This window comes from Mycteria americana, chromosome 2 (genome assembly GCF_035582795.1).
Source record: "Mycteria americana isolate JAX WOST 10 ecotype Jacksonville Zoo and Gardens chromosome 2, USCA_MyAme_1.0, whole genome shotgun sequence".
Taxonomy (NCBI): Eukaryota; Metazoa; Chordata; class Aves; order Ciconiiformes; family Ciconiidae; genus Mycteria; species Mycteria americana.
Window position 1 is genome coordinate 77597384 of NC_134366.1, and position 27140 is coordinate 77624523.

Below are 27140 nucleotides of genomic sequence, written 5' to 3' on the forward strand. Positions count from 1 at the left end.
AGGGATGTCTGTGCATGAAAAAAATCTTCTACAGTCTCTGCACCAAATACAGTTAAATTAAGCATGGTAAATATCATCCTGAGCACTGTCTGTCTTAAAAAAAAAAACCCTGAAATTTTAGCAAGTCTCTGAAGCTTGTACATTGAAGTAAAAACCCAAGAAGGGCTGAGCTGCCATGGAGGTCCTCAGTGGCATCCTAGAGCGTTTGTGTCAACCAGCAGTTGGGAAACTGAAAAGGCACATGAGATTTTTTTGGCTGACTCCTGCCCCAAAGAGTTGTCTCACCTTGCTCAGCCTCTCCCAGGGTCCAAGTGCTACACTACATCCCCTTCAAATCCCTTGCACATCCATTCAAATCCCTTGTGCGTCCTGTTCTGGCCTGGAGTTTTTGTTATGGGAAGGGTGTGATGCTGCTACACTCCCTTTCCACATACAGGGACAGCTGCGCTGGGTCTGACCAAAAGCCTCCAACATCAGCCCAAGGCAGATGCCTAAGGAAGAGTATAAGAATAGGGAAAGTAATAGCTTGAGATACCCCCATCAGGCTGTGACTCGAAGGCTTCCTGAGCCAGAGGCGGTGTGGCCCTCCATGGATCCCTGTTCCACTGAGTTATGTAGTTTTCTGCAAACAGATGAGCTTTAGTGTTCACAACATCTCACGGCCAATGTCTATGGCTCACTTGTATTTGGTGTGAAGAAAATATATCCTTTAGTTCATTTCAAGCCTGCTGCCTGGTTGTTGCATTATGATCCTTAGTTCCTGTCATGGGACACCCTTCTGCACCTCCTCCTGACAGGCGGTCATCCCTGCCGTACTGGGACTGGTTTCCCTTTCCTCTGTGCTGGTCTAAGTCAGAAGTAACACGGTGAAGTCTACTGAGGCTGAACAGGAAGCACGGAAGAGAATATGGTTGTGTGGTTTCTTAATGCAAGCTCTGGCCTACCCCTGCAATGTGGCCCTAAATCTAACACAAGAGATTTCCTTATGTTACATCTAAAGCTATTTGGTGCCATTAGTAACAGAGCAATAAACCAGTGATCTTTTGTCTCTTGTCCAGAGGGAAAAGAAAACAGGAACCTGAATGCTAAATTCAGTTTTCAGCTTCATTGAGATATTGTTTCTGGTTTGGATGTTTTCTGAGCTTCGGTTTTAGAAGTGTTCAAATTTATACCCCAAATGTCCATGCTCACCCAGAAATTCAATGAATTCAGGGGAAACAACTGGTCTCTGAACAGCTGTTAGTTTGGTTTTGAGTCCTTCAGAAGATCTTATTAAAATAATAAATTTCCGTAGGAACTGCTACTGCAGCACTTTTATTTTTTCTTTTTTTTTTTCAAGAGGGAAGTTATGCAAGGCTCGCTGGATGATAGCACATCTGGACAGCTTGGAGACTGGGGAGTTTTGAGGAAAGAGGAGGCAAACAGAAAAGAAATTTGAGGTTTTCTCAGCTTGGGGCAGATAGTGGGATCCTGGAGAGAGAACTACAAACTCCGCCAGCCCCAGGAGCGCCCTGCCTGGCTCTCTGCTGTCCAAAAGGTCACTGAATTTGGCAGCCATCACAGACAGCAAATAGCTGCTGATTGCCGCAGTGGGAAGTGCAAGGCCAAGAAAATTCGTTCGTGATTCCAGCACTAAATGCTTACCCCATAGCTACGGTTTGTATTTATGCTCTCGGGGATCTGCGGAGGGAAGGTTTGTTCCCCCTCTTGCCTAAGTAAGAGGTATTGCACAACAGGCAGGTGCTGGATGCCTTGGAGCAACTTCGGCTCAGTCCTGCAGATAGGAAAGCCACGGGATGCAGCGTGCAGGTGGAGTGGAGCCTGCTGTGGTTGTTGCACCTCACAGCTACCACTTTGCAGCTGCATCCTCTCAGTGCCTCCAGATGCAAGCCAGGGCAGCAGCTACTTGCTTTTTAGTTTAGACTCTTGTAGCACATATAGCTACAACATCCCCATCAGGTTCACAAACCTCTGGGACCTGAGCGGTGGTGCATGCATTGGCCCCTTTGGCCCTCTGGTAAAAGCAGATCTGCTCCTTCAAGCAAAGGTTCCTGAAAGGGCTGCGAAGGAAGAAAAAAACAAATTGCTTTGGTTTAAGCTTCTGCACACATCTTCATGATATAACTGTTTTTCAATAGACCCACCTCTTAAAAACATAATTAGAGGTCACATATTAATGGACAATCCATGTCTTCAAATGTAATTAAAAGCACTGATACAAAACTGCTTCTGTCCAGAAAGTTCCTGCACTTGGCTAACTTTCAGGGGCTGGTCATTACTCTCAGCCATAGAGTTGCTTAAATCCTGTTGATTCATAAGCCTCTGCAAGAGAAAAATCAATGCTGAAGTGCTTTGCTTGTGTAACAACGTACATTAGTGAGCCTGGAGTGCCTCTTCAATGAGATAATACCGAGCAGTAAAATACGTAGAGAGCGCCTCCTGAATTCATTATGAATCGATTTTCATCCTTTTAATATTCTTGCTTACAAAGAAATTCCTATATAACACACGGGCCTTTTTCTCTGCCAGTTCACCTCCTTCTTGGTCTTTGGGCTTGTTCCTTGGTGCTCTCCCAATGCAAGCTGGTGGAGGGAATTACAGCAGGAACAGCCCGTTGATCAGCTCTGCGTAAACCGAGTTGTATAAACTCAACATTAAGGTATCCACAATTAGAGAGAAGAAGAAAGCAGAAGGAAATGGCTAATATCCCTTGCAATTAGGAAAATAAGAATCTGTTAGCAGTACCAGCAATGTGACAACAATCTGCCCCTTCTTTATCTGGTGGCTTCAGCTGGCCTGGCCTGGGCAAACAGGAGGTGGCTTCTCCCCTGCCTGGAGGCATGCCTGTTACACTTCCTGTGTGGTTTTCCAGGTGGCTTTCTGGGGATAAAGTAATTTGACAGGAGTTGGTAAAGCAAATAATTTCACTCACTACTTTGTGAAAGATAAGGAGTTTAGGAGGAATGATGGTGAGTCATGGTCTCTCTTTAAAGGGTTAACCGCATAACTTGGGCCATGCCTGTTAGTTAGGTCTTCTCAGTCTGTACTATCTCCTGAAAAGACTTTTCGCAGAGGCACAATTATTTTTTTGCCAGTATAACTTATCTCAGCAGAATAACCTGTGTCTGTAGGCTGTAGCCCATGTTCTCCAACCGTGTCTACTCGAGGTAATTTTTCTAGCGTAGCTGCACCATTCAGCAGCCATATCTCCTTGCAAACTTTGTCCTTCACAACTCCACCAGGAAAAATATATGACATAGGCTTGATCTCCTGTTCTGCTTTTCATAACTGTACTCTGCCTCAGTCCGACTTCTTACTAACCAGGGCTTAGGAAGCTTATTCTGTGCAATTTTTTTGACAAATCAAGTGTGTGCTGAAAATTAGTACCTGATGTACACATGGCTTGCGTGTGTACTACGGGACTGGGTCTTAGTTTGCTTATTTATAGATGATTAAATACAAAAATAGACTAAAACATTTGTATGCAACAAAATATATTTTGGATGGGACTGATAAGCATCTTTTCATGTGTTACTTTAATAGCAGTAAATATCTAGGGATTGCAAAAACCAAGGGCCCCAGTGCAAAATGTTTCAACAACAGATGATGAATCCTGCTAAAACAGTTTTTATGCTTAAAATCATAATTAAAATGATTTTAGGCAAAACTGTTAATATACTGGCAAAGCCACTATCCTTCTCTGAGACTGCCAGATGTTTTATTGTCACTTGAACAGCAACGTAGCGCGAAGACTGTATCTGTTATTTTGATAAGTAATTTGTTGTATTTTCTTCTATTCTCCCATCTCCCTCTTTACGTCCAGCCATATGCTCCCTCTCCTTGATCTAGGCTATCAGCTTGTAGCTTTACATTGAGACCATGGCTGCACAGGAACCCCCCCCGCCCTGAGCGGTGTTGCTGAGAGTCCTACCAAAGGCTTTGCTTCTCCTTAGGAGGCGAACCACTGCAGAGGCATGCGTCCATCCATGTGCTTTAAGAAGCAATGGTGTTAGATAAGGTTTCCAGCTGGAGGGGGAGGAATGCTGCTTTTCCCACCAGAAAATGCCTACCCATCCAGGGGCTAAGTTGTATCTAAGCTCCATTTCTGCTGATATTTTCTAACATACTAGCGCTCTCCCAGGATGCAGGTGGAGGCAGCATCTTGAGGCTTGGGGCTCTCCTACACTCACAGGCAATTCTTGGAAAAGCCCCAAAACCTTGGAAATTATACATGTGCTCCTCAAAACATGAGGTTTGATCCGCCATCGGTTATTTGCACAGCAAACTATGTTCTTCTCTGCAGTTACCAATACGTGGAAGTTGTTACTCGTGCAGACCTCTCCTTTTCTCAGTCAATTTAATGCAGCAGAAGTGATGATAACTTATGCAAGCAGTCTTCCTGGTACATGGGATTTTTTCTAAATAAGATATAGAGATGCATCATTTTGGGCCTCTGTTCTTTGGAAACTGCTCATGTACTCCATTCTTAATGAGCAGGCTAGGGAGTTTTTTCCCACCTCTATCTTAATATAAAGAAAGTGTTTAAGACAGCCCTTTCCTTTCCTTTCCAGTGATCCATAAAGCACTGTATTTGCAAATTCATGCCCACGTCAGATTATTTTTATCATTACAATTGGTCTCCCCGTGGAATTTGTTAACATGTTGCTGGCTATTTTCATCCTTCACATGAAAATGAATCTACTGGGTATCACAGAGCTCAGTTATTATGAGGTTTTTTGATGAAAGACTTAAATTGCATCTGAAAAATACGAATTAAAGGGCCTAATGTTCCCCCAGAGATTTTAATTTAATACACAAAAGGAGCTGCGTACTCCCTACTGAGGTCATTACACGAAAATATTTTTTCTAGCGAACAGAGTAATTGGGACCACTGGAGCTTGTTCCCCCCCCAAGAAAAAGGATGGGTCAATTTTGGCTGCCTCAGAAGGTTTATAAGTTTTGTGGGTGATGATGCCTAAGATGAATTTTGTTATCGTTTCTATACGGAACAAAGAACTCGTGAGAGCTCCTGTTCATACCTCAGGCATTGCTCGGGGTAGCGGCCTCTCCTTTCGCCATTACAACACGGGACTCAAGGAAACCACTGAGGTTCACGTCCCCATAAACTCGAGTACCCAAACCACGGTGCTAGCTTCCCCTCCCTGCACCACACAACCCCTTCGGAAGGCAAAAAACCCCTCAGAAAATGTAGTGGGCCAGTGAGAAAGAGGGTGCTGTCCCAGGAGGTTGCCCATGTCACGGGTCCCTGAAGGGGTTCATGGCCAAGGTAGTTAGTTGGCTGCCATCAGACAAAATCATGGAGCCAATCCCACCCATCTGCTTTTCCCTGGTGACTGCTCTGCAGAGAGCTGAACTTTAGGGCCAGGCGGTCTAAGGCAGATCCAGCAAAGTCCCCATATACTCATTTAGCTCCAGGATAAACAAACATGTGCTGAGGTCACCCCCAAGTTATGGCAGCGGGGGAGTCAGAGGGATGTTGGCAGGTCAGGCTGCGGGGTCAGGGAAGATGATCCCACCGCAGGCCCCGCTACAGTCCTATTAACCTCAGCGACTCAGCTCCTATGCGTGGTTAAAATTTAAACACTTGCATAAGTGGTTTGCTGAACCTGTGCCAGAAAGATCAGTGTCTTGCAGGACTGAGCCCATTAATTCTCGCTCTCTGAGAAGCAGGCGGGGAACAGACGAGCCAGAAAACTAAACAGCTTTGGACTGTTTGATCCAATGAGAAGGGCAAATTCCAAAGCCCAGGAACCCTCACGCGCTTTGTAAGAAAAAAAAAGAAAAGACAAAGGGAGTTCAGGGTTTCCATGCTGCAACTGTGCTTCGGGCTGTGATAACCATAACTTTGCACGGATGCAGGATATTTTTGCACAGCAGAGTGAGCCAAGACATTATTCATCGTGCCGGTTTGTAGGCACAGATTATGTGTATCACTAGTGTGAAATTCAGCCTCTTATTTCTAACTTGAGGAAAACTTTCCAAATACTCTTTTTTTTTTCCTCAATCTCCTATTGCGGAACAAAGCGCTCAGGAGAACGGACAGCTAGGAGGCGCGCTCGTTCCCCGAGTGCCACTAAACTTCTGTAACAGAAACAGATGATAACAAGTATACTAAAAACAAGAATAAAAATATGCCTCAAACAAAAGCAATATACTTGCAAAAGAAGGCTTTCAACCGCACAGGTTTCTCCCAGTGGGGAGAGGCTGCGAGAACAAACAGACGACACTTGTTAGTCACGTCACTTAACTGCGTGCCTGGAAAGCACTCGGGTCTGATGGTGACGGTGACGACGCCGTAAGACCCTGTGCAGGACATAAATGCTGCGCTGCAATAAAGGCTTTCACAATGGCAGAGATGGAACCATTATTTTTCCCCAAGGTTTTAGGCACTGAATTCTTTCAGGAGCCATTTAATTATTTTGTTTTATTTCTGCTCAATCTGTATAGGAAAGCTTAGTAAAAGGACTGTTCATTTTGACAAGGTTCCTCAGGGAAACCTCGAGACAAAATAGCAGTAATTTCTTCCCCATATAACTCACCAAGAAAAATAGCAGAGGAAATAAAAGGGTAATAACTGAAAGGGGAAGATTATCTTTTAAAAGCAATTGCTTGATACCAATACACAGTGAATGTATTTAATGTCATAAACATAGGTTTACTTAGGGAAGACAGGAGGAAATGTCAGGAGCAAAGAGACTCTTACAGCTAAAATGAAATTAAGACTGGCAAGTGTAAGAGGAGAGGGGAGGGAGAGGGGAAGAGAATCCCATTAGGGACGGTCTCACGGTCCTGACAAAGACTTAATAGTTGGATCCCAGCCGTATGTTTCTTGCAGATGTCGGGCTGCCAAAGCACTTGCTAATCTGGGGGCCTGACTGGCTTTCTTCCTCCCTAGAGGGAGACAGTTGAGGCAGAGACCTGTACATATAAATACACGTATGTCTCTGGTGTGACCTTGCTTACAGAGAGGAGACATAAAGTCCTGCTTCCCTGAACACACGAGGGCTTTATTTCCTTCACTCCGAAATGTCCAGGCTTGCTGACCCCCGAGCTCTTGACCCAAGCGCTCCCACCTTTCTTCCCATCCTCTGGCCACACTCCTAGCTCTGATGACACCTTCCTTCTTCCAGGCACGAGGACGCCAGCATTTCAGGCCTCTGTCTGCCACCGGTGGTCCCCTCCCGGCAGGCCTGTCCCCATGCCCCAGCTGATACCTTTGTATTGCTGCCCGGGGGACTCGACCGGGGCTCCTGCCAAGCCTGGGCAATGCTACCTTCTACTGGTGAAGAGGAAACCCCATCCAGCAGTTATTAGTATCTTTTCTCACAATAGATCTTCCCTTATGCCTCCAGCATCAAGGTATAATCTATGTTTTTAAACTGGTTAAGAGACCACAGTGCCCACGACTACAAAACAGGGCTCAACGGTATTTTCTCATCTGCACTTGTTTTGATCCTTCTGGGCCCTGAAACTTCAAAGACTCACTCATGTTGCTGAATTTTAGTCTTAGCAGCAATGACTTGTCCCTTTGACTTGATATACACCTGATTTTATGGTTTGCGATTGACTTGGTGACCGTTCCCCCAGTCTCTCAGTGGCACTACTTGTAGTGTGTCAAGCACATAAATCATGGCAGGTTCCAGGCTTGGACTTTAGGATAGAAACTCTCCCCTAGAAAAATGCGTTCAAAATACTCGGTTGGGTCCAGCTCTCAGCTGAGGATACTGGTGACAGATTGAGTGCCTTGACAGCAGTAATGGCTCGGTGTCCAACACATACACCTTCAGGTGACACGTCCTTCCCCCCCAGCCAGGCAACCAGCCAGAGACCAGGATCTTAAAAGTAAACTCCAGTCCCATAAATTCATATGCTCATAAATTTTACAGCCACAGGGAGCATTAGGACTCTCTACTCTATCTTTTATTTAATACAGGCCAAAGAGTCTCATTCAACAGATTCTCATTCATCAGGCTCAAGTTCTGATTGAGCCATGGAGGAAGTTATCCAAATATTGACATAAGACTGAAAGGAATGGGGAACATCCCATATTAAACTGTTCTCATATTGGCTATGTATCCTCATTTGCCTTCTATCTTTGTAACAAAGCACATGTCTCATTTAAGCTTCCAGCTTTTGCTTTTTGTTTCTTCTTTGTTCTTTGCCAGATTGAATAGCCCTCCCCCACCCCCCCCGCCCCCAATCCCTCATTTGGACTTTTCCTATAATAGCTTGGTTTTCCAAACTACCAACAGCTATACTTTTCTCTACTCTTCTTTGGGCAGACTACTATTTTGTTGCAAAAAGCTTATTTATTTTATATTTCCTACTGCTTTGTTTTACTGTGAGAAACCCCAGCGAGCTAAAAGAGATCCTCTCAAAGGAGAGCCGGCAACTATTTAGATTGTATGGGAATTTTTGTGATGGTTGTTCCTGTAGATGAGCCTGGCACAACAGATACGCATGTAGATGCTTAGCTTGAACATTGATCTTCAGCTGAGGCTCTAGTGCTTGGCCCACCTGCACTGGTTGCAGCCATGCTCCTGCCTGGCCATGGACTATTTCAACCCTGACCCCAGCTGATGGGCTGATGTCTTGGTTTGAACTTGGACCTGTCTGGCTGCTGTGGACTTGCCCAGAGGTCTGGACTCTGGGCTGCCTCCCTGGGCCTGCCCTGTTCTCCGTGCTCAGGGCTGTGGGGCTCCACCTCTTGTCCAGCCACGAAGCCCCGACTCCACTGGCCCCGATGTCACGCTCACCTTGCTGTCCCTTGCTGCTCCACGGCACAGTTGAAAGAAAAATCTATAGAGCAGGAGGCATTTGGTTTTATGCAGAGTGTACGTGCGGAGCGACAGAGAGAAACTGTAAGTGCATTATGGGTGCACTGCTGAGGCACTGCCGCTGCTAAAAAAAACAAAGAAAAAACAAAAAAAGCAATTAACTCTCTGATGCCTAATTTTTAAACATGGAATAAATCTTTCTGCTTTGTTTATACTAATCCCAATCCTCCGTGCAGAATGGTACATGTGCTCTGTTATTCACTGTCTGAAGACAACAAAAAATGAACTTCAGTGCTGTTGGCCAGGAGCAATGAGGATTTGAACACAAAGGCAGAGTTTTTCCCTGGCATCTTCTTTCACCTTTATGGAGAAATCTATTTTAGAGTGTGACAGGATACATAAACCTTGATTAAAAATGCCTTTTAGTCAACATTTACAGTCCAAAGAGGAAGAGAAAGAAGGTGGCAATGAAACTGTTACAGCAATAGATGCCAGATTTCTCTTGGGTTGGTTATAGCTCATCCTGTGTGTTCTTGACATTCTGACAGATCTGTTCAAAAGAGTAGCAGCACCCCAAAATCAAGGCCAGGATTTTGCTATTGTAACTGCTGCCTTTGAAGAAGAAAAACACAGAGCTGGAATTACTTACAGCAAATGCTGATCCCAGAGTTACACTGTACTGACTGGACTACAGGAGCTCTGTTTGGGCATTCAGGCCTGAGGTCATCTCTCTTTGATATTAATTCTCTGCATAGGATTGTTCTCTCTGATATTTTACAAGGCAGAACTCTTTGGGAAGGAGAAAGAGAAAGCAATTATGAGAGAGGCATATACTATATAGAAAGGCCTGGGGCATGATGGCCTTTACAACAGGCAGCTGCAGGATCCTATACATAGGCAATAGCAGTAGGAAGCTCCCCTCCTTGTGATGTGGCTAGCAAAGACTTCGAGGAAGACTCAGCAACCTGGTAGGTATCAAACAGCCTCGGGGATGGTCTTTTACAACTGTTCTGACCATCTTCCTCAGGCTCACACTGGGTCAAGTACGCACAAATTTCTGCTGGGCAGGAGGAAACAGAGAAACCAAGCAGAGCTTGCCTTCCCCCCTGCCCTTGTACAAACACTGCATGAGAGAGACCCATTTCAGAAGGATAGGAAAAGGGATAGTGATAGGAAATGGGAACAAGGAGGTAGGAAACAGCACTCTGTTAGCAGGAGCAATGCTCCGTGAGCTCTGGCTGAGCAGACGAAAGGCAGCAGAGGGTCCTCAGCTAACTAAATTCAAATCAGCCAACCGCCAGCTCCCAAAGCAGCTGCAATCCTAGACCTGCCTGTCATTGCTTTGCCCAAAATCTTCCCCCAGGCACAGACAACTTAGTTCTCCATGAACTCAGACTGAACTGGATTAGTAGCTGCACTTCTAGAGCTCAAATCACTAGAATAAGAATTAGAGATCTGACTTGATGTTAATAGCAAATAGATCTTAAACGTGAAACTGAGCAAGCAGCTAAAGTCACGCTGAGCACAAGAAGGACTCTTGCTACGTGTTGTGGAAGAAATCTGCTCGTCCGTGTGAGCCTTTGTCCTGCCCCTTCCTCTGAGAGAGTGCTGTGCTAATGAAAGGTTTCGCCATCCAGAGCAGGCTGCTTTCCTGCTCCCCTCTCTCCCTCCCATACTCTGCCTCTCTGCTTAACAGCTCATCTCCCAATCCACACAGTTCCTGGCCTCTAAGCCCAGTTTATATCCGATTTCCAGCCTATAAGTGTTTGCACGCTGATGGGCATCTGCTTCAGGCTTCTTGCCCTTCCCAGGCCCCCAGCCCATCAGCACTGGGGCAACTCCTCACCCCACTGTTCACACCTCCTACGGGTAACTGCAAGCTCCTCTCGGAGACCAGGTGCCAAGCGTGTCCTCCTTCCCCTCCTCTTTATCTACCCTTGCTTCTTTCCTGACATAACTAACTCCATGTGGTGCTTCTCAAACTGGAAATCTGGTCTCTTCGGGGTCTGAGATTATCGTTAAAATGACTGGAGGAGAGGAAGGCTGCACAGACTCCTTTTGGCTTGCATAAACCGAAAGGACAGCTTTCTCCTTTTCCTCCTGCTGATTTTTAAAATAGAGCTATCAGTTTTCTGTACAGTCATCCTGCCTGACTTAATGAGCCATTCTCTTCAAAGACTTCACATTAACATGTTTATATATTTGTTTGCCTGGCTGGGTCCTTTAATAAGCGTGCCTTTGGTTCAGGTGCTCCCCGCAGACCGCACTCTGCCAGGCTGCAGAAAGCCCTCCATTCGTTGCAGCTGCGTCCCCAAATTACGCTCTTCGACTGATTGCTTTTGGGGCAATTGCTCAACTGTAATAAGCAGGAACTTAGATAAATTGGGCGTTTTTCTACAGAACCCATTAACACTCTGCCTCGGAGAGGCTGGAATTGGTCTCATTCTTAGCAGTTTTGTTTCTGTGGTATTAGCTGAAGATCCCAGCAGGAGGATTTATTTAAGTGCAGAGGCTAGACTAAGATACGCTGCTAAGCTAGGATGTGGCTAGGAAGGCTGACGTTAGAGATGCAGGGGGCCCTCATAGGCCTGGGGAGCAGCCTTAAAACAAGGGCTGGACAGTAAGCTGATTTCTTTTTACAGCTTTCATTTTAAACAAGGGCTCCTGGCAAGCCGACCCCATCCTTGCCAGAAAAGGGACGTCTGATCTGGTTTCTTGACTCTTCAATGAAGCCTGTTTCCAACGTCAGGCTCATTTCTGTGACTGCTGCTAGAAGATCCGCACCTGCAGGGCTTTTCTTCTCTCTTGTGCCCCTGTGCTGGGTAAACTCGAGTTTCGACTGAGGTAGCAGCTGCAGGTACGCAGGCGGGGAAAGTAAGCCTATCTACTGTACCTACGTTGTTGAAAGTTTCCTGTGAAATCTATTAGCACATAAATGTTGTGTGACAAATCTTTAGGTTCCAGGTTTTGTAAATGCTCTCAAGGAAAAAAAAAATCACTTGTCAAACTCTTTCTGTGTCGTTTGGGGACAATTATAGTATCACCAGATTAATTACAGTGTTTCGACAATGCTCTCCTCTGATTCTACTATTAAAACACAGCAGAAATCAGAGTCTGTTTTGACCTTTATTCAGAGCCTCCTGTTAAAGTGACTTTCACAACAGAACCCAATTTGTCACATTTTATTTGTACTTTAATTTTATTATTAACAGATTAATGAAGCTGGTAATGGGTTTCCCGATGCTCCCTTTGGAAACGTGAACTGTGTCCCTTCCTTACATCAATCTGCTGTCAGCAGATGAAGTGCCTTTGCAAAATGCTATTAACTGTTACCAGAAGCAATTAGTCAAAATAGCAAGTCAGCTTCAAAAGGAGAGACTCCAGATTCCCTCAGTGTGTTAGGAAAAGCGCATTAGTGGGATTTAGTCTTGCCAGCAGACACGAGCTTCAGGCCCTGCAGTAGGTGCCTGAGTTAATGACATGGAGAAATGCAAATGTATCAGACTTTAATTTGCTTGAAGGAGCAATGCCAGGTTAAGAAAAAAAAAAAAAAAATCACTTTCCAGTGGCATTAACAGCAATCCCCATTGTGCCAGAAATACCCATGCTCTGTTGTAAGATACTCTCTGGGCTCCAGCCTTAAAAACCCGTGAGTGAAATCCCGGCCCTCCTGAAGGCAGCAGGAGACTGCTCCTGACAACGCTGAGGACGGGCTTTGTCTTCATTTTCTGGCCCAAACAATTATTTTAAAAGTATTCTCCCTCGTCCTCCAAAGCCTCAAAGTCCAACCCCTTCCCAGACGGCTCCCTTTTTTATGTCAGTGCCAGAAACTCACAAGACAATTCCTAGAGGGACACGTGCAAACCTAGCTCGAACTCGATTCCCCCCCGTTTGGCACCATCATTACGCAGACAGCTTTATTGTCTGGTCAGTACTCCAGCGTGGGGCTGACAAAATTGCATTATCGTACACGCACAAAACACAAAATGTGCTCAATAAATGGTCCCTAACAGGATGAAGGAGGAGTTTGAACTCTTTCGAGGCACTAGCTAGCACCTGGTTAAAAAGCCAGCAGTCCTCAGCTCCCTCCACACTGCCCTGGACGACTGACAGGGAGGAACATGGGGGAGGCGAAGCATCAGCTGTAATATCCTGCGTGCCCAGCGACGTTTCAAGCACGTGCTCTGGCATGCCTGGCTGGCACCTACAGGCTGCTTTCCAGATTGGACTGACCAACAGTTGCCCTCTCCTCTTTCTCTCAGATGTTGCAAAACGACGTTATCAGTCATTATTTCCAGGGCGCTGCTAATTACATCTGTATTGCATACATGGGTCCAATTAAAGGGGGAAGGTCACGCAAACAACAGAAATACCATGGATTATGACAAACAAAAAGATTATCCGTTTGTCCTCAGGACTGGACGATGAAGTTTCTGTCTCTAGGCAGAAGACAAATCTTTCTCATGTTATTTGGCCCTCGCTCCTTCAAACCCAGTCCTACCTCCCTTGGATGGTTGTGGTGGCCCTGACGGCTGACCCAGCCGGGGAAGCTGCAGCGAGAGGCAAACTTTGGGCTCAGTTCACATGCCTCTCACAACCGTGCCGCGTGCTGATACTCCCACATCGGGGTTTTTTGGAGGCAGAGAACAACTCGGCATCAGACCTTGCTGACATTTTTCCTCAAAGAAAACATAAACAGCTGAACCCCACCCAGGGACTTGGACAAACTATAGCCTGGATAACAAAACCACCCTTAATTCTGCCAAAACCTCATTGATTAAGAATATGCAGATCTAATGATTTTGCTGAGTATTTGCAGAGCGTATTCCTGCTGCGTATTCTTTCCTCCATTGCCTTCGAGTGAGTGTTCACAGTGCGTAAGGTTAAAAGTGTTTCTTTTCCCCTCCAAGTGCAGAAGGCTAATAGAAGAGTTAGAAGTCTAGGACTAAAAGCCTGATACAGTCCACTCTAAGATGTAAGAGCAGCACATTTTATCTTCCTTTTATATGAGCTTAATGACAGAAAAAGGACAGTCCTTTGGTCCTTCATTCAGCTATTTCCACTGACTGGAGGAACAACTTCTTGAAAAAACACAGTATGTTGTTCAAACACTCCCATAAAAATGGTCTCTCCGACTATCCAAACACATTGTCCGTTGTCTTAAATCGAACACGGCTCTAATTCTTAAACATAAGGATTAAAAGGCATCCATTAAAAGGAGAGTTTAAAATTCTATTTTAAAAAAAGGTTCAGAATCTTAAAAGACTAATTATTTGTGCCATCTTCAAGATCAAACGCTGCTGAAATAAAGACTTTAACTGCTTTATCAGATAAAACCTGTGTTCAAAGATTGCAAGGGGAGAAGAGACTATTAAGATAATCTAGTTTGACCTCATGACCTTAGGTTTTGGCATTTCACTGGTACAGAATCTTTTCAGTTGTTCATATAGCTAAATGCAAAATCGAATAAAACCATCAAGAACACAACAGACTGCATATACTTGAAAAAACAGACCATGTGTTTTCATGTTCCTTTAATTTGTGTGTTTGTAGGCAAGGCTCAATACTTAAATGGACAGTACCAAGTCCTCTGCTGATGCAGTTAGTGCAGCTCTTGCTGAAGCTTATGGATGTCATTTTCCACCAGATGAGGATCTAGCCTGAAGAGTTTCCAACGGCAAGGGAGAGCTAAGGAAGTACAAAAGTGCAAACACTTAGAAAGGGTAATTTGTAGAAGACTCTGGGTAAACTAAATTTCCAAAGTCTCTCTCCTTTTTTCTTCTTTTTGCCTTTCTACCGTTTCTTTTCTACCAAGTGGTAAGGATTGTGTTCACCATGCCAATTTTCAGCAGGAGAGGAGGGAGAAGCTGGGATGCATTTCTTTGTGTGTGTCTTTTCTAATCTGTTTGAGCTGTCTGATGTCTTCATATCTAATACATTCTGGATCTTTGATCTGAGTTGGAGGAGGTCTCAAGGAGGAATGATGATTCACAGGAAAACAGGATATCCACAGGGGAGCCAGTTACCCAGTCCATCAGAATTAATCAGCATTAGGTGTGTGAGCTCTTGCTCTGAAACACTGCAAATAAGAAAGAGTCACGGATTATTAGAGGTATGGGAATAAACAAAGAAAGAAACACAATTTAAACCTCTAAGTGTCAAAAAAGGTTTCTGAACCACCCACTTTATTTGTTGGTGGAGCAAAACTGTCTGGTGTCCAGATGAAAACATGACTTCTGTTTTGCAAAGAGGCACTGTTTCAGCATTGGCTTCTGTTCCGGCTCCTAGACTGTTTTTGCAAACCGGGGACACACCTAACGCTGGGTAACAGGGCTGAAATACAGGACGCTGCCTTCCTGCGCCCGAACAACCTCACAGCCTGGTTACAGCGCGGTGCTCTCCCTGCCTTGCTCCGTCTTGCAGCCTGGTTTCTCTCTCTCTTTCTTGTGTTATGGCCTCGTTTCTGCCAGCGAGTGCCTGCAGCTGGCCTCAGCTAGAGCACCGGACCTTGGAGCAGCCTCCCGGGAAACAGGCGTAACTAAAGAAGGTGCCCACTTACTGGGGGAGCTGAGGGGCATCACCTGCCTTGCTACACAGTCCCTGGCCGACGAGGAGAGCTGGTGCAGCACTAGTGTGCTTCAGCCTCCCGCGAGAGGATGGTGACTGCATCCTTCCTTGCACCCCTCGGGCTGAGTGGCAGAGGCTGCCACGGCTGCAGCATTGGTGGCCGAGTGTATAAGAAGTGGACATCACCACCTCCCTTTCCTCACACTCGCATTTTCAGAACGAAGCCCTTGTGCTTGCATTGTATAAAGGATACGATCTCTCTGCACGCAAGTGTGCCTGAGGCACGGAGAGCCTCGCAGAAGCAAACTACGTTGTTGCTAGATCCTGTGGAGGAGAGCCGGGTGCCAGAAGGGCAGCAGCTCAGGCTGGGGAGTTTTTGAGTATTAGCAGGAACTGAGCTGTAGCAATTTTCTGTTCAAACAGGGAATTTTGGCTTCATGTCAAAATTCCTTCTGATTTGTCAAAAACGTCTGTCAAAAGGTGCCTTTTAATCCTGCATTTTGACTTGATATGCCTTGGTCATAAGGGATGGGAAGGGGGATGTCTCAAGATGGTGGCTTTCCGCTTAGCCGCTTCAGGTCTGGGTAGGTCCTGTCGATGGTGCCCAACTCCTTTTTCAGAATCTGCACCTGCACGAGGCCCGGCGCTGAGCAAAATCCCTGCTGGCGCGCCGTGGCCCCGTGCTCCTGGGACGTGCATGGATGTTCGTGGTGATGCTCCCTCCATGCTGGTCCCCCGCTGCACGAACAGGTCCAACAATCGCTCCTGCCTCGCACAGGCGTCCCAGGGGAAGCCCCTCACGAAAGCAGGGCCGCTGCTGCTGCGATGGGGACAAGCCCTGTGCGAAGGAGAGGGCTGCAAACTCACTTCCATGGCTGCTTCTGGAGCAGTGAGCTGATGGGGTGGGGAACGACTCTTAGCGGTCAATGATTTTATTAGAGAGCTGCTGTATATGAGATGCAACCGTCACCTGCGTCAAGTGTTTTGTTTCTCAGAAGGAGGAATGCAACTGTAAGATATTTAGGTACCAACACCAAAGCACCTTAGACCTGAATGACCTGCAAATGGAACTTCTGAAGCCCAAAGGGATGTTGTAACCACGTTAACTTAACAAAAAGAGGAAATGCTAGGGGTGTTTGACTTTACAAACAGCCTTCAGTTGGCCTGTTTCCAGCACAAATGCCTCATGCATGGTAATGGATTTCAAATACACTAAAGAGTACAGCCTCAAAACCAAACAGGCCTTAACATTTGACCTTATTGGGGAAAACAAGCCTACTATTACCAAAGAAAACTAAGCATGCCTAGCTAATTGACTCATCTTAGGACAAGTTTTCTTTCCATGACTGAACCTCAGGAATGTAAAGCCTTGCCATCTTTCAGCCAGCATGGTTTCCTTGGATCTCACATGGAATATCTGAAAATCACCAGCCACCTTCTAACATTTTTAGTAGTCTGGCCAGTATAGGGAGGAGAAGTGGAGGGACAAACATAACACCAGCAACACCTTTGCCATAAGGTTTGGGGTTTTTTTTTTTTTTTGATTCAGCATTTCTGGAACAAAGCATGAACATCAAATCAATTAATTACATGCTGTTATATCCTTGTTGCTGTTTGCTCATCCACCCACGGACATACCACAGAAAATTACCTAATAATCAATTTGAAGTATTTTAAAGTAGCTTGTTTTTATCCTAAGGCAGCAATAGTTAGCAATCCAGTGTCTATACCTAAGACAGTGGTCTCATTCGCAAAGATATAAGCCATAAATGGTTTCCATGTGGTGTAAGTCTCTGGTATTTTATGTATCATTAAAAATGGCCATCTGGAGGTGCTGAGACCCCTTACAAGCAAAGGAAAATTCCTTAAGACATGGAAAGACAATTCTAGCCACTTTTTTAAAAGACATTTATAATTTCCATTCACAACTAGAGACCTACCACAACAGTCACCTAAGATGGATGACACCTATTGTTCGTATTATAAACCATGAAAGCAAGGTAAGGATTCCCTGCTATGAGACGTAACTAGTCTCAGAGGATCTTTCAAAAGCAACAGAAGCAGTGGCCTGTCAGATAAATCAGCTGAAGGCTATCTTGAGCAAGCAGTCTTAACTTGCAGATTGTTTGGTTTCCCTGGCTTTTGGCAAGTCACGCTAAAACTGAGCATTTTTTATTCTGTTTTGATGAAACCATCCCCATGTTAAACACGTTACAAAGGCAGTTTACAGGTTTAAACTAAAGTGTTTATAAAACCTTAGTGAGGATTATCTTGCAAAAAATGAGGACTTCTGGAATAAGCTGAATAGTGACAAATTCATTTTCTATTCTGTTTAACATACATGTCTGTAAACTCAAGGCGAGATAAATCTGTTTATTAAGAATGCATACAGAATGTTTAGCTAAGCGTAAAGCATGGTATGCCTTTGTTTTATGGTATATCTGTTTTTGGGGTGGGCCAGACTGTGTTCAGCCCAAGTACGTTGTCTGAGATGAAACGCATGTGATGTGCATTTGAATTTGCTTGTATGCAAAACGCTGCTGTCAGACTTTCTGGCAGGGGACTGGCCGATATGGACCAGCTATGGGCTGCTCTAGCCTCAGGGCATAATTTACAGCAACCTGAAGCTACAGCAAGTTACTTGAGAAGTGAAAGGAGTGAAAGGGTGAACAGCAGCAGTAATCAATGCAGGGCAGGGCATCCCTGAACCTAGTAAGTTTATTTCAGCTACGGCCCAGAATTGGGAGTTGCGTCTGGGGAGGTAGTAACTACAGATCAAGAGATCTGAGGCCAGTTACAGCACAAGTGGCTGTCTCTGGTTTAGGTCTTGTCCTAGGAAGTGACAGGCAGGTCATGCTGTAGCTTATTAAAGCCCAAACGGGGAACGCAGACGCATCTAATAGAGTCCACATTCCAAAACCAATATTGTTGTATGGACAGCAGGGGAACATGCCGCCTTCAAAATCAGATACCCCCATCACCAGCAAACATCACGTATTGCAATGAGAAATCAATCGAGGTTTGAGTTGAAAGAGAAGAGCTACAGGCTACTCGTCGATTCTTTTTCTAGTGAGGGCTTTTAGCAGATAACAGGGAAGCATCTGCACGGGTCTCACAGAAGTTGACCATGCCATATCCTTACTGTAGCTGTATTTGTACCCAGCCTTTAGCCAGCACCTGCTCGCACCCTCGTGATGAGAATAGGTTGTGTAAAGATGCCAGACTGTGCCTGGGTGCACTGAGGAGCAACGCTTGCCCTGGCCTTTTGATGTTTAAACAGCTGTGCGGGATTTGCCAGAGGGTGTCTGACAGTCGTTAAAAATTGATCCCTGAGTAAACAGCCCTGGTGCTATTTACTCCAATTCAGCTGCAATAATTTACACCATCTGAAGAGCAGCCTAATCCTGCACTGGCAGATCTCTGAGATATTTGCTACTGACTTGAACAGAAGGATCCTTGTGACAAGGGGAGTGCAATCTCCCCATGAGGCATAATGACTCTGGACAAGAGAATAAAGATACAACACAATTTAAAATAAAAGGAATTAATTCAGAATGAAAACAATCGCTAACACAGTGGTCACAGGTTTGTGCTGATGCAGGACACCCATGTATGCTGGCATACAGTATACATGTTGGTTACATGCGTGATTAAAATTAAACTGCTAGTCACTGACAGAGGAGAGGTATGGAGTTTAACCTTCTCTCAGGTCTGGCCACACTCCTCGTTTGGTTTTTTTTCCTGTTGCACAAGTTGTAGAGGCACCTCAAGGAATATCCATTTGGAAACATGCTAGAGGGAAGGGAAACAGTATAACGTTCAGGACCACAAACATCTATCTTCTAGAAAAGTGTGATTTCCTCCCAACTCCATTTGAACAAGGTTAGATATATCTGCAACTACCTGCTTATCTCTTCATTGCTAGTGGAGATCCTGCTTCAAATACAGCTCCTCTGCTTTGCCTGGCTGAGTGTGATGATTGCTCGCTATCAGTCAGTGCCCATTCTCTTGGTCCTTTCACTCTATTCTCCTGCTATTAACTTACCAAATGACACACATCTTAACATTCCTCTTTATGACATATCTGTTGTCTCGTCCTTCTTATTCTTCAAGGTACCTCTTCCGTCTCTTGACCTTCATGTCTTCAAAACACCTAGAACAGAAGAGACACATGTAGATCACCTGATTCACCAGGTTGAATTTTCTGTTAAATTGGCGCCTTCCTGGAATTAATCCTTAGAACCTGAGCACACCACAAATTGCTAGTCAAGTAAATATTTAAGATGTGTATACGGTAAATCTCTGGAGTTTCTAAATGGTTAGTAAAATCAGGACTTTGGGCCATGGGGAACAGTAATTTCTTACCTACTGCTTCCTTATAAAACTCAGAGAAATGGTAATACTTGTGATGGCATTCAAAATGTTGGAGATAGTTTTACTTTGCTGTAAACCTATTTGATCCAGTCATCTTCTTTTTTCATGCTGTAGACAAATATGCTCAAATTAATTAGCATAGTTCTAGTTTACTGGCAAGTGTAAGTGTCCATTTTAAAGAAGCTAAAACTGATGCAAAGTTTCTTGAGTTCATTAGCTACAAACCTCCACCTGATTCTACTAGCAAAAGTTTCAGGCTCTCAAAGCATATGTAACACAGCAATGGTTTTTTTCTTAACTTTGGCTGGTTCAGGTAATTTCACGTTTGGTATAAATGATGATGATATAAGACACACTGACATCACTACATGTTTATAAAAAGAACATACAAAGGCACAGCGACATTTTACACAGTGGTCGCACATAAGACACTCACAAATTTAAAGTCCGACGCTGTGGGGTGCTGAGTACTCTTAACTCCCATTAAGTTCAATGCGAGTTGAGAGCGCTTTGTGGTTCAGGTGCCTGGGCCCTCAGCGAGGCTCTGCACAGTAAGGAATTATAGCAGCATTCATGTCTGAGCCGAGAGTAATTTCTGCTTTCTAGTACGTGCGTTTCTAATTGCTGGATTAGTACAATTGGCTGATAATCACAGTAATATAAATGATTTTCTGGTACTGAACTGCTCTTTCTGAAAGTTAATAAAGCTCACTCAACATCGCCTACAGTTTTACAACACACCGTAATGGAATAATGTAATGAGTACAATGTGAGTATAGTACAAAAGCCGATGTAAAGTTAAAAATGGATCTAGGATAGTGCTGTTCTTGCATACGAGCAGTACAAGGTATGAATTACTTCTTGGAGCTGGGTACAGGAGTTAATCTGTGAACAACGCAGCCCAGCTCACATTCAGGTTGACCCCTGATTTTTTTTCAAGATTTGCTTCCCACCCTTTTCTTCCAGTTGTTTTATATGCGCTCATCCTTGTTATTTCCATAAAGGTGACCATGCTTTTAATTTACATTTTCCAGTTTTCTACTGGAATTTGGTTGTTGAAATGGTTTTATAAACTTCTGTAAGAATGCGATATAAGGACACAGCAGAAAACCAACCCTATTTAAAAATTACAGCATGAATCCCAGGTCATTTTGAAACTTTCAGGAATGTGTAGCCCTGTAATATGTGAGACTTGTCTCCTGCAGTAGCTGAACACCTTAAAAATTTATTGGTAACTTTAAGTTGTTTTCACTATGTGCAAACAGAATTTTATTAAATTTCATTTTTCTGGGATCCATCCATGTCCTGTATGCCCATAATGACAAGTTTGTTGATATAGGGGCACATTAATTGTATGTGTAAGACCTCTAGTCCCCTTTTTTCCCCTGCATGAGTAAGACAAAGCCATATTTAGGGAGAAATGGGCTTTGTCTACCTGTAAACGAAGATCACCTGAAATGCAGCCTCATAAGAAGTTGATGGTAATTGGTAATGCCAAATCCTCATTACAGCAGTGGCATTTGCACCAACTGTATGGCAGATTTTGCAATTAAGAACAGACAAAGAATTATTCCTTTCTTGCGTAGCAACATTTTAATGTCAATAAAAAGTGGTTGTATAGTTCAAGATTACAAATAAAAAAATATTTCATCTTGACCCTTTTGCTATTTTCCCTCAGGGAATTCTTCAAATTTTAGTTAGGAAGTGTTAAAAACACGAGGTGGATGGATGCTTGCTCTACAAAAAGCTGAAGGACTCCCTCCCCACTTTGCCATCGCTGGATATTTTGAAATGGAAGGTTTTGCTCCAAGTAAGCCTGAAGAGCGTACTCTCTCTCTCGTGGCAGGTGAAACCACGGGGCCATACACCACCACTGGATCCTCTCAAGCTGGACGCAGCTGGAAGGGTACTAAAAGCAACGAGTCAATCGCCTCTCCAACTACCGGGCTGCATCAAGAAGGCACAACATAAGCAATGGTAAAGTCAGTAAACAAAATTTTACTGTAATATTTCGTAACACAGATACTGTATTTCTCTTTGAAGTGTAAAGCTACCGTCTTACACAAGAAAGATGGACAGACCCTTTTCCAAGACTAATATGGATACAATAAATATGGAGTTTTACATACTAGATCTGTACACAGAAACTTTGTCCCACAGCCATAAAAATTTACATTTAACAGTGCAACATATAATTTAATCCTTTATTTATCTGACATAGGATGTTTACTTACTAAACACAAGCAACTACCTGGTTTTAATATACATATTTTATATATATATATATATATTTTATATATATATATTCAACAATCTGTACAGGTTTCTAAACATAAAACTCCAAAAAGGCACAATCGTCTATACAACATGTACAAAAATGGCTGGAGCTGACAAGAAACAACAATTATTGGTCAAGAGTTCATGATTGCACGAAGATTAGTAATGGGTTTGTGTCAGAAAAATGTGCTTTAAGGAAAGGAAGGTTTGCAAAGAAACCTGTAAGTGTTATAAAAAAAAAAAAAAACAACCCAAAAAATAAAAACACAATGAAAAACAAAAACTAGGTTGCTATTACAAGTCTATCCTCATCGTCACTGCTGCCATCGCTAAACTGCACCGTGTTTTGCCGCCGGGGCAAGGCGGCTGGCCTGTGTACCTGTCTGTCCAGGGAGACAGTTCGGTGGACCGGGGACTTGGTTAACATGTCGGGATTCGCCTTGGAGCGGGGCTCTGCCGCGGCAGCCCTCTTCACCTGGAGGGAAGGGATGTCACGCTTTGGCTTGGTGGCGTTCGCGAGGTCAGTCTTTTTGGGATCCGTTTTCCCCAGACCATCGGGTCGCTCGTAGTCGGTCAGCGGGGTGAGCTCGGGATGGCTCTTCCCGCCGTACCGCTGGCCGCCGGCCGCCGCCTGAGGAGAAGCAGCCCTGCTGGCCTGGCCGACCTCTGCCGCAGGGAAGCCGACAGGAGCCGGCTCCGGCTGGGCCTCGCAGGCTTTGCTGCCTGAGGCGGGCACCTCGGAGGCTCCTTGCCCCTCGGCGCCGACGGGGCTGACGGAGGGGATGAGGGTCGGCAGGGCGATGTTCAGTATCTGCAAGCCGGGAATGTGAGCCTGCGGGCTGGGGTTGCCCTGCGGGGCCGCGCCGGCGGTCAAAACCTGGAGGCCCACGGCGTTCAGGGTAATTCCCGAGGGGCGCATCTGCGGGGCGATGTTTGTGTTTGCCAGGCCCAAGATGTTCACCGTCTCCATGCCCAGCGGTGGCAGAGGCTGCAGGCTGGGCGTGCCGAGCCCCTGGATGCCCGGCACGCTCACTTGGCCTATGGGAATGCACGGCACGACGCCGTTCACCTCAGCAACTCCCACGGGATTCGCAGCGGCAGCGGCCGCACCGCCCGTCTCGCCCAGGGCGCTGGTAGTTCTGTGAATCACGCTAACGGCAGGGATGGTGAGCTGCACTGGCCCTGCCTGGATGGGAACGAAGGTGGAGTAGGTGGCCAGGCCGGCAGGGACCACCTGAATCCCCCCGACCGGTACCGTGCCGTAGGGTGCCTTGGCTTGCCGCTGCGAGTGCAGGGGGAGGTGGCTGAAGAGGTGAGTCTGGGGAGCCCTCAGGTCGGCGGCGTGCTGTGGGCACCCGGCCAGCTTCTCCTCTGGGATTTCGGCGTAGGGCAACGACGCTGTTGTCTGCATGCTGCGGTCCACTGGCGAGGAGGGAGAGCTGACGGAGGGCATGCTCTGGAGAGAACAACACAGGTGTGTTAATGCGGTGGCCAACGCTATCCTTGAGCGAAATGAAAACGCAAGGTAGCTGGGAGTGCTTCCCACACTCCCTTTTAAGAAAAAACAACAAACTGGCTCACAGTGTATACTGCCCAGCTTGAACAATGAACTAATTTCCTTCCTTTCTTTTTCCAACTCCTTCCTCGCCCACTAATTTAATTTTCCTCTCCTAATTACCCTGGCTAATTTATCTTGAACAGTAGTACTCGAAAACATTGTTGAATATCCTTTGTATGTGTTTTTTAAGGAGTGAGAAGGCTTTGCAGAACTGTTTTCTGTGGAAATCACCTCAGGCAAGAAGGTTAAATAAGCATAAGCTGCCATTTTTGATGCACCGGGTTCCTCTCCTGGAAGCATTACAGCCTCCGGCAGGCAGAGGCAGCATCATGGCACATCTGTCTGTAGGTGCTTCTAATGTGGAAGACAGGCGATATGCAGTGACAAGAGAGGGATGACAACTACAGCGCCCGCAGAGGCGGAGGTGACGGGCGGATACTGGAGCGAGACGTGAGACCCACATCCCACTGCTGCTTCAGCTCACCATGATTTGGTGCACACACCTGGACCGATAATCATATTTATATGCTCCCTTTTCTTCTCATATAGCCTGTGCTACTGACCAAGGCTGGCAACTCTTTTCCTAAAAACACATACACTGAGAAGTCTTAAACTGCAATTGCAATCTTGCAGTATCTTTTAGTTTTAGGCATTCATAACACATAAAGAATGGTGCAACCTTATTTAGTTTATATGGTTCTACACTGTAATTCTGTGGCTTTGACCAAACCCTCAAGAAATGTCTAGAGCAGGCACAAAACCGGAACACTAACAGAAATGCTTTTGAACACTGCTGGTAGAAAATGTATTAGTTAAAGGAGAATATGATTTACTGACTATGAACTGCTGACCAGTCTAAATGGGATGATAGGTGTAAGAAGGAAGCCAACATCTTCCTCAGAATTAAGTTCTGTCTGACACCTCACAAGAAATCCTGATAAACTGGTATGGATGCTTTCGAAGGAACATTCAACAGCCTTCCTGAGCTGTCTCGACCCCTTGTCTGGATTGCAAGAAGTGGGATCCACAACCATTCACAACAGGAACAGACTGTAGATTAACTATCAGACACACGGCTGCCACTTCTTTTGGCCTGGGAAAGGAGGAGGTAGTCTGGAAAGGAATTACTGCCTTGTATTACTTACATGCATTTTTTAAAAAAATATATTAATGCAGACAATTATTAGAGCTATATTAATTAAGACCTTTCAACTTGTAAAATGGTGTGAATATTTTCTTGAGGCTTCAGTGGTTCTGTTCGATGAGGGAGTAAACTCAGTCAAATGTCTTTCTGGTATCTATTGGCAACAACTGAAACCCCAAATCCAAATATTAAGATCCTACCCCTTTTGTGGCAGGTATATACAGTGATCAGAGACCACTACATTTTATTCTCTGTCACACTACAAAATCGCTCCAATTTACATTTGCCACACGGACTCACAGTTCTTACAAGCAGGAGTGAACCTGTGTCAAACAATGAAATGTGGCGATGACTTTTACTGTTTCCTCTTGTCAACAGTTCACTATCTTAAATTTTGTAAAAAATAAATCCAGTAGTATGGATTTTCAAAGAAAAAACAAGCCAATAAGTACTTAAACCAGAATGAAATTTTTACTTACTGTTTATGCTTTTGAAAATTTCCTGCTGCTTGTTTTTCTATAACTGCATGCATATACTATTTGTAAATATTGCATTCATCACAGAGAAGGCAGTAATTACTCCTTTATTTAAACTACACGTTGCATCACATTTTTCTGAGCATTATTCTGGAAAACTCTAATGCCTTCATGGCCTGCAGTAAGAATTCAAAACTTTCAGGAGATATCCTTAGGGTCAATCAGGTATGTGACTTGTACCATCCCCATCCCAGTCCATTAAAATACTGCTGAATTGAAAAGGCTTAACACCTGCCAGTTCCCCGCTGTGATTTCTTCAACAGAGTTTTAAAGACAATAGTCGCCAAAATTACTGAACACTCCTGCAGCCTTGCACGCAGACTGACCTCATCTTTCCACATACTGCTCTGAAGAGCCGTGTGTCTAGAACAGGCGTGGGCAAAATTTGATCCTTTTCTGATTAAAATGTTCTTTCATCTTAGAGAAAAAACGAGCACACTGGGAACTCAGGTCTCAGTTCTGCGCTCGTCTCTCCTTTTGCTATGGTGCAAGGGCAATTTCCTAGTTTCCTTGAACATCTGGTGCTCTTTCCAATTCTCCTACTAAGCATATTTGGAGGAGAAAAAAGCATTCGCACAATTTTTTTATAGTGATAAGGCAAAAACCTTTGGGACTAGATCAATTTCCCTTGGGAATTACCAATGATCCTATCATCATATTTCAGAGTGAAATGACTTCTGAATTCTATCACTTTCCTCTGAAAACTTCAAAACCACCACCATATGTTCATTCTACGTATCTGTTATGTCCCTTCTTATTTGTAATACAATCTACCAGCTCCAAATTTCAGCTGAAACGACCATATTACAATTAATCCTTTCAGGGAGAATACAATCAAAACTAAGAATTTGAAAAGCAGTGCTCCTACAATGTCATCGTTTCTAGAGTCCTACACATCTGTGCATCGATTACTTTCAACTCTTCTTAAAGACTCATCAGCCAACAACTCTAAGAATGAAGGGAAAGGCAAACATTTCGATCTTTGAAAAAATCTCCAAAAATATCTTTAAAAGGAGGATTTAAAACCCCGCTCTCCCCCCAGAGTCAGGCACTCCTACCTTTGTAAGAGCTGCAGTTGATATTAAGGAGTGGCCCAAGGCTGTTTCTGGATCAGGGTAATCCACAGACATCTGGCGACCTGGAGATGTAGGAGCTACGTCCGCCAGAGCCGCACTAGCACTGCGGGGACCCGCTGCTCTCTCCTGGGCTTTATCCTCATGTGCTTCCTGATGGGTGAATTCTGCTGGTGACCTGGAGGTCCTGCTAACCGACTGCACCGCACTAAGGACCGTCATCTTCGTCAGCAGCGCTTTTGGCAGACCATCCATAGAGTCCGTGTGAACCCCAGCAAAACAGTCTGGAAGTCTGATGTCTTCATCAGTGCTGGCGGCATCCTGCAGGCTGTGTCGAGAGGGGTGATGCTGGGGGCTAGCTGTCACCGAGGGGGTTGTGGATAGGACTGACTCAGCCTGGCTGTCTTCATCATCATCTTCATTGTCATTTTCATCTTCATCTGCACCATCAGACTCCTCCACATCATATCCTGACCGGTCATAGCCAAATCTTTGCTTCTCACCTGCAAAAGTGGGAATTAGAAGGTAAGCCAATGAAGGTCCCAGACTGATTGGGAAGAAGGTGGGAGGGAGTAATTAGAAACACCAAAAAAACCACATGGCGCATGCTTTTTTCAGTCACATCCCATTGCACCAAAGCAACAGGGAAGATTTAAATTTTTGTTTTTATTTTCCAGCGTACGTATTTAATTATACAGCTACATTATCTTTCATCTTCTGCTTCCATGTTGTTTTTAACCTTCTGGATTTGACTGTTTTCTTTTAAGCCATTTATAACCATTTGCTCAAAGTCACCCTTCACTCTTTCGCTCA

At 44.8% G+C, this 27140-nt stretch overlaps 1 protein-coding gene across 6 annotated transcripts in view; it reads right to left on the reverse strand.

Moving 5' to 3' along the window:
- Positions 1-14330: 14330 nt before the first annotated feature.
- HIVEP1 (HIVEP zinc finger 1) overlaps positions 14331-27140 on the reverse strand; it is a 132166-nt gene continuing 119356 nt past the window's right edge. For 4 of the 6 annotated variants that reach the window (XM_075493853.1, XM_075493854.1, XM_075493855.1 and 1 more), the window contains 2 exons: positions 26313-26830; positions 21718-23472 (listed from right to left, as the gene is read on the reverse strand). In XM_075493853.1, coding sequence (XP_075349968.1) covers positions 22300-23472; positions 26313-26830 — 1691 coding nt within the window. In that variant the 3' untranslated portion in view covers positions 21718-22299. Of the gene's footprint in view, positions 14878-19410; positions 19519-20227; positions 20284-21717; positions 23473-26312; positions 26831-27140 lie in introns of those variants that run through there. The other 2 variants (XR_012774349.1, XM_075493858.1) reach the window with 2 other exon arrangements.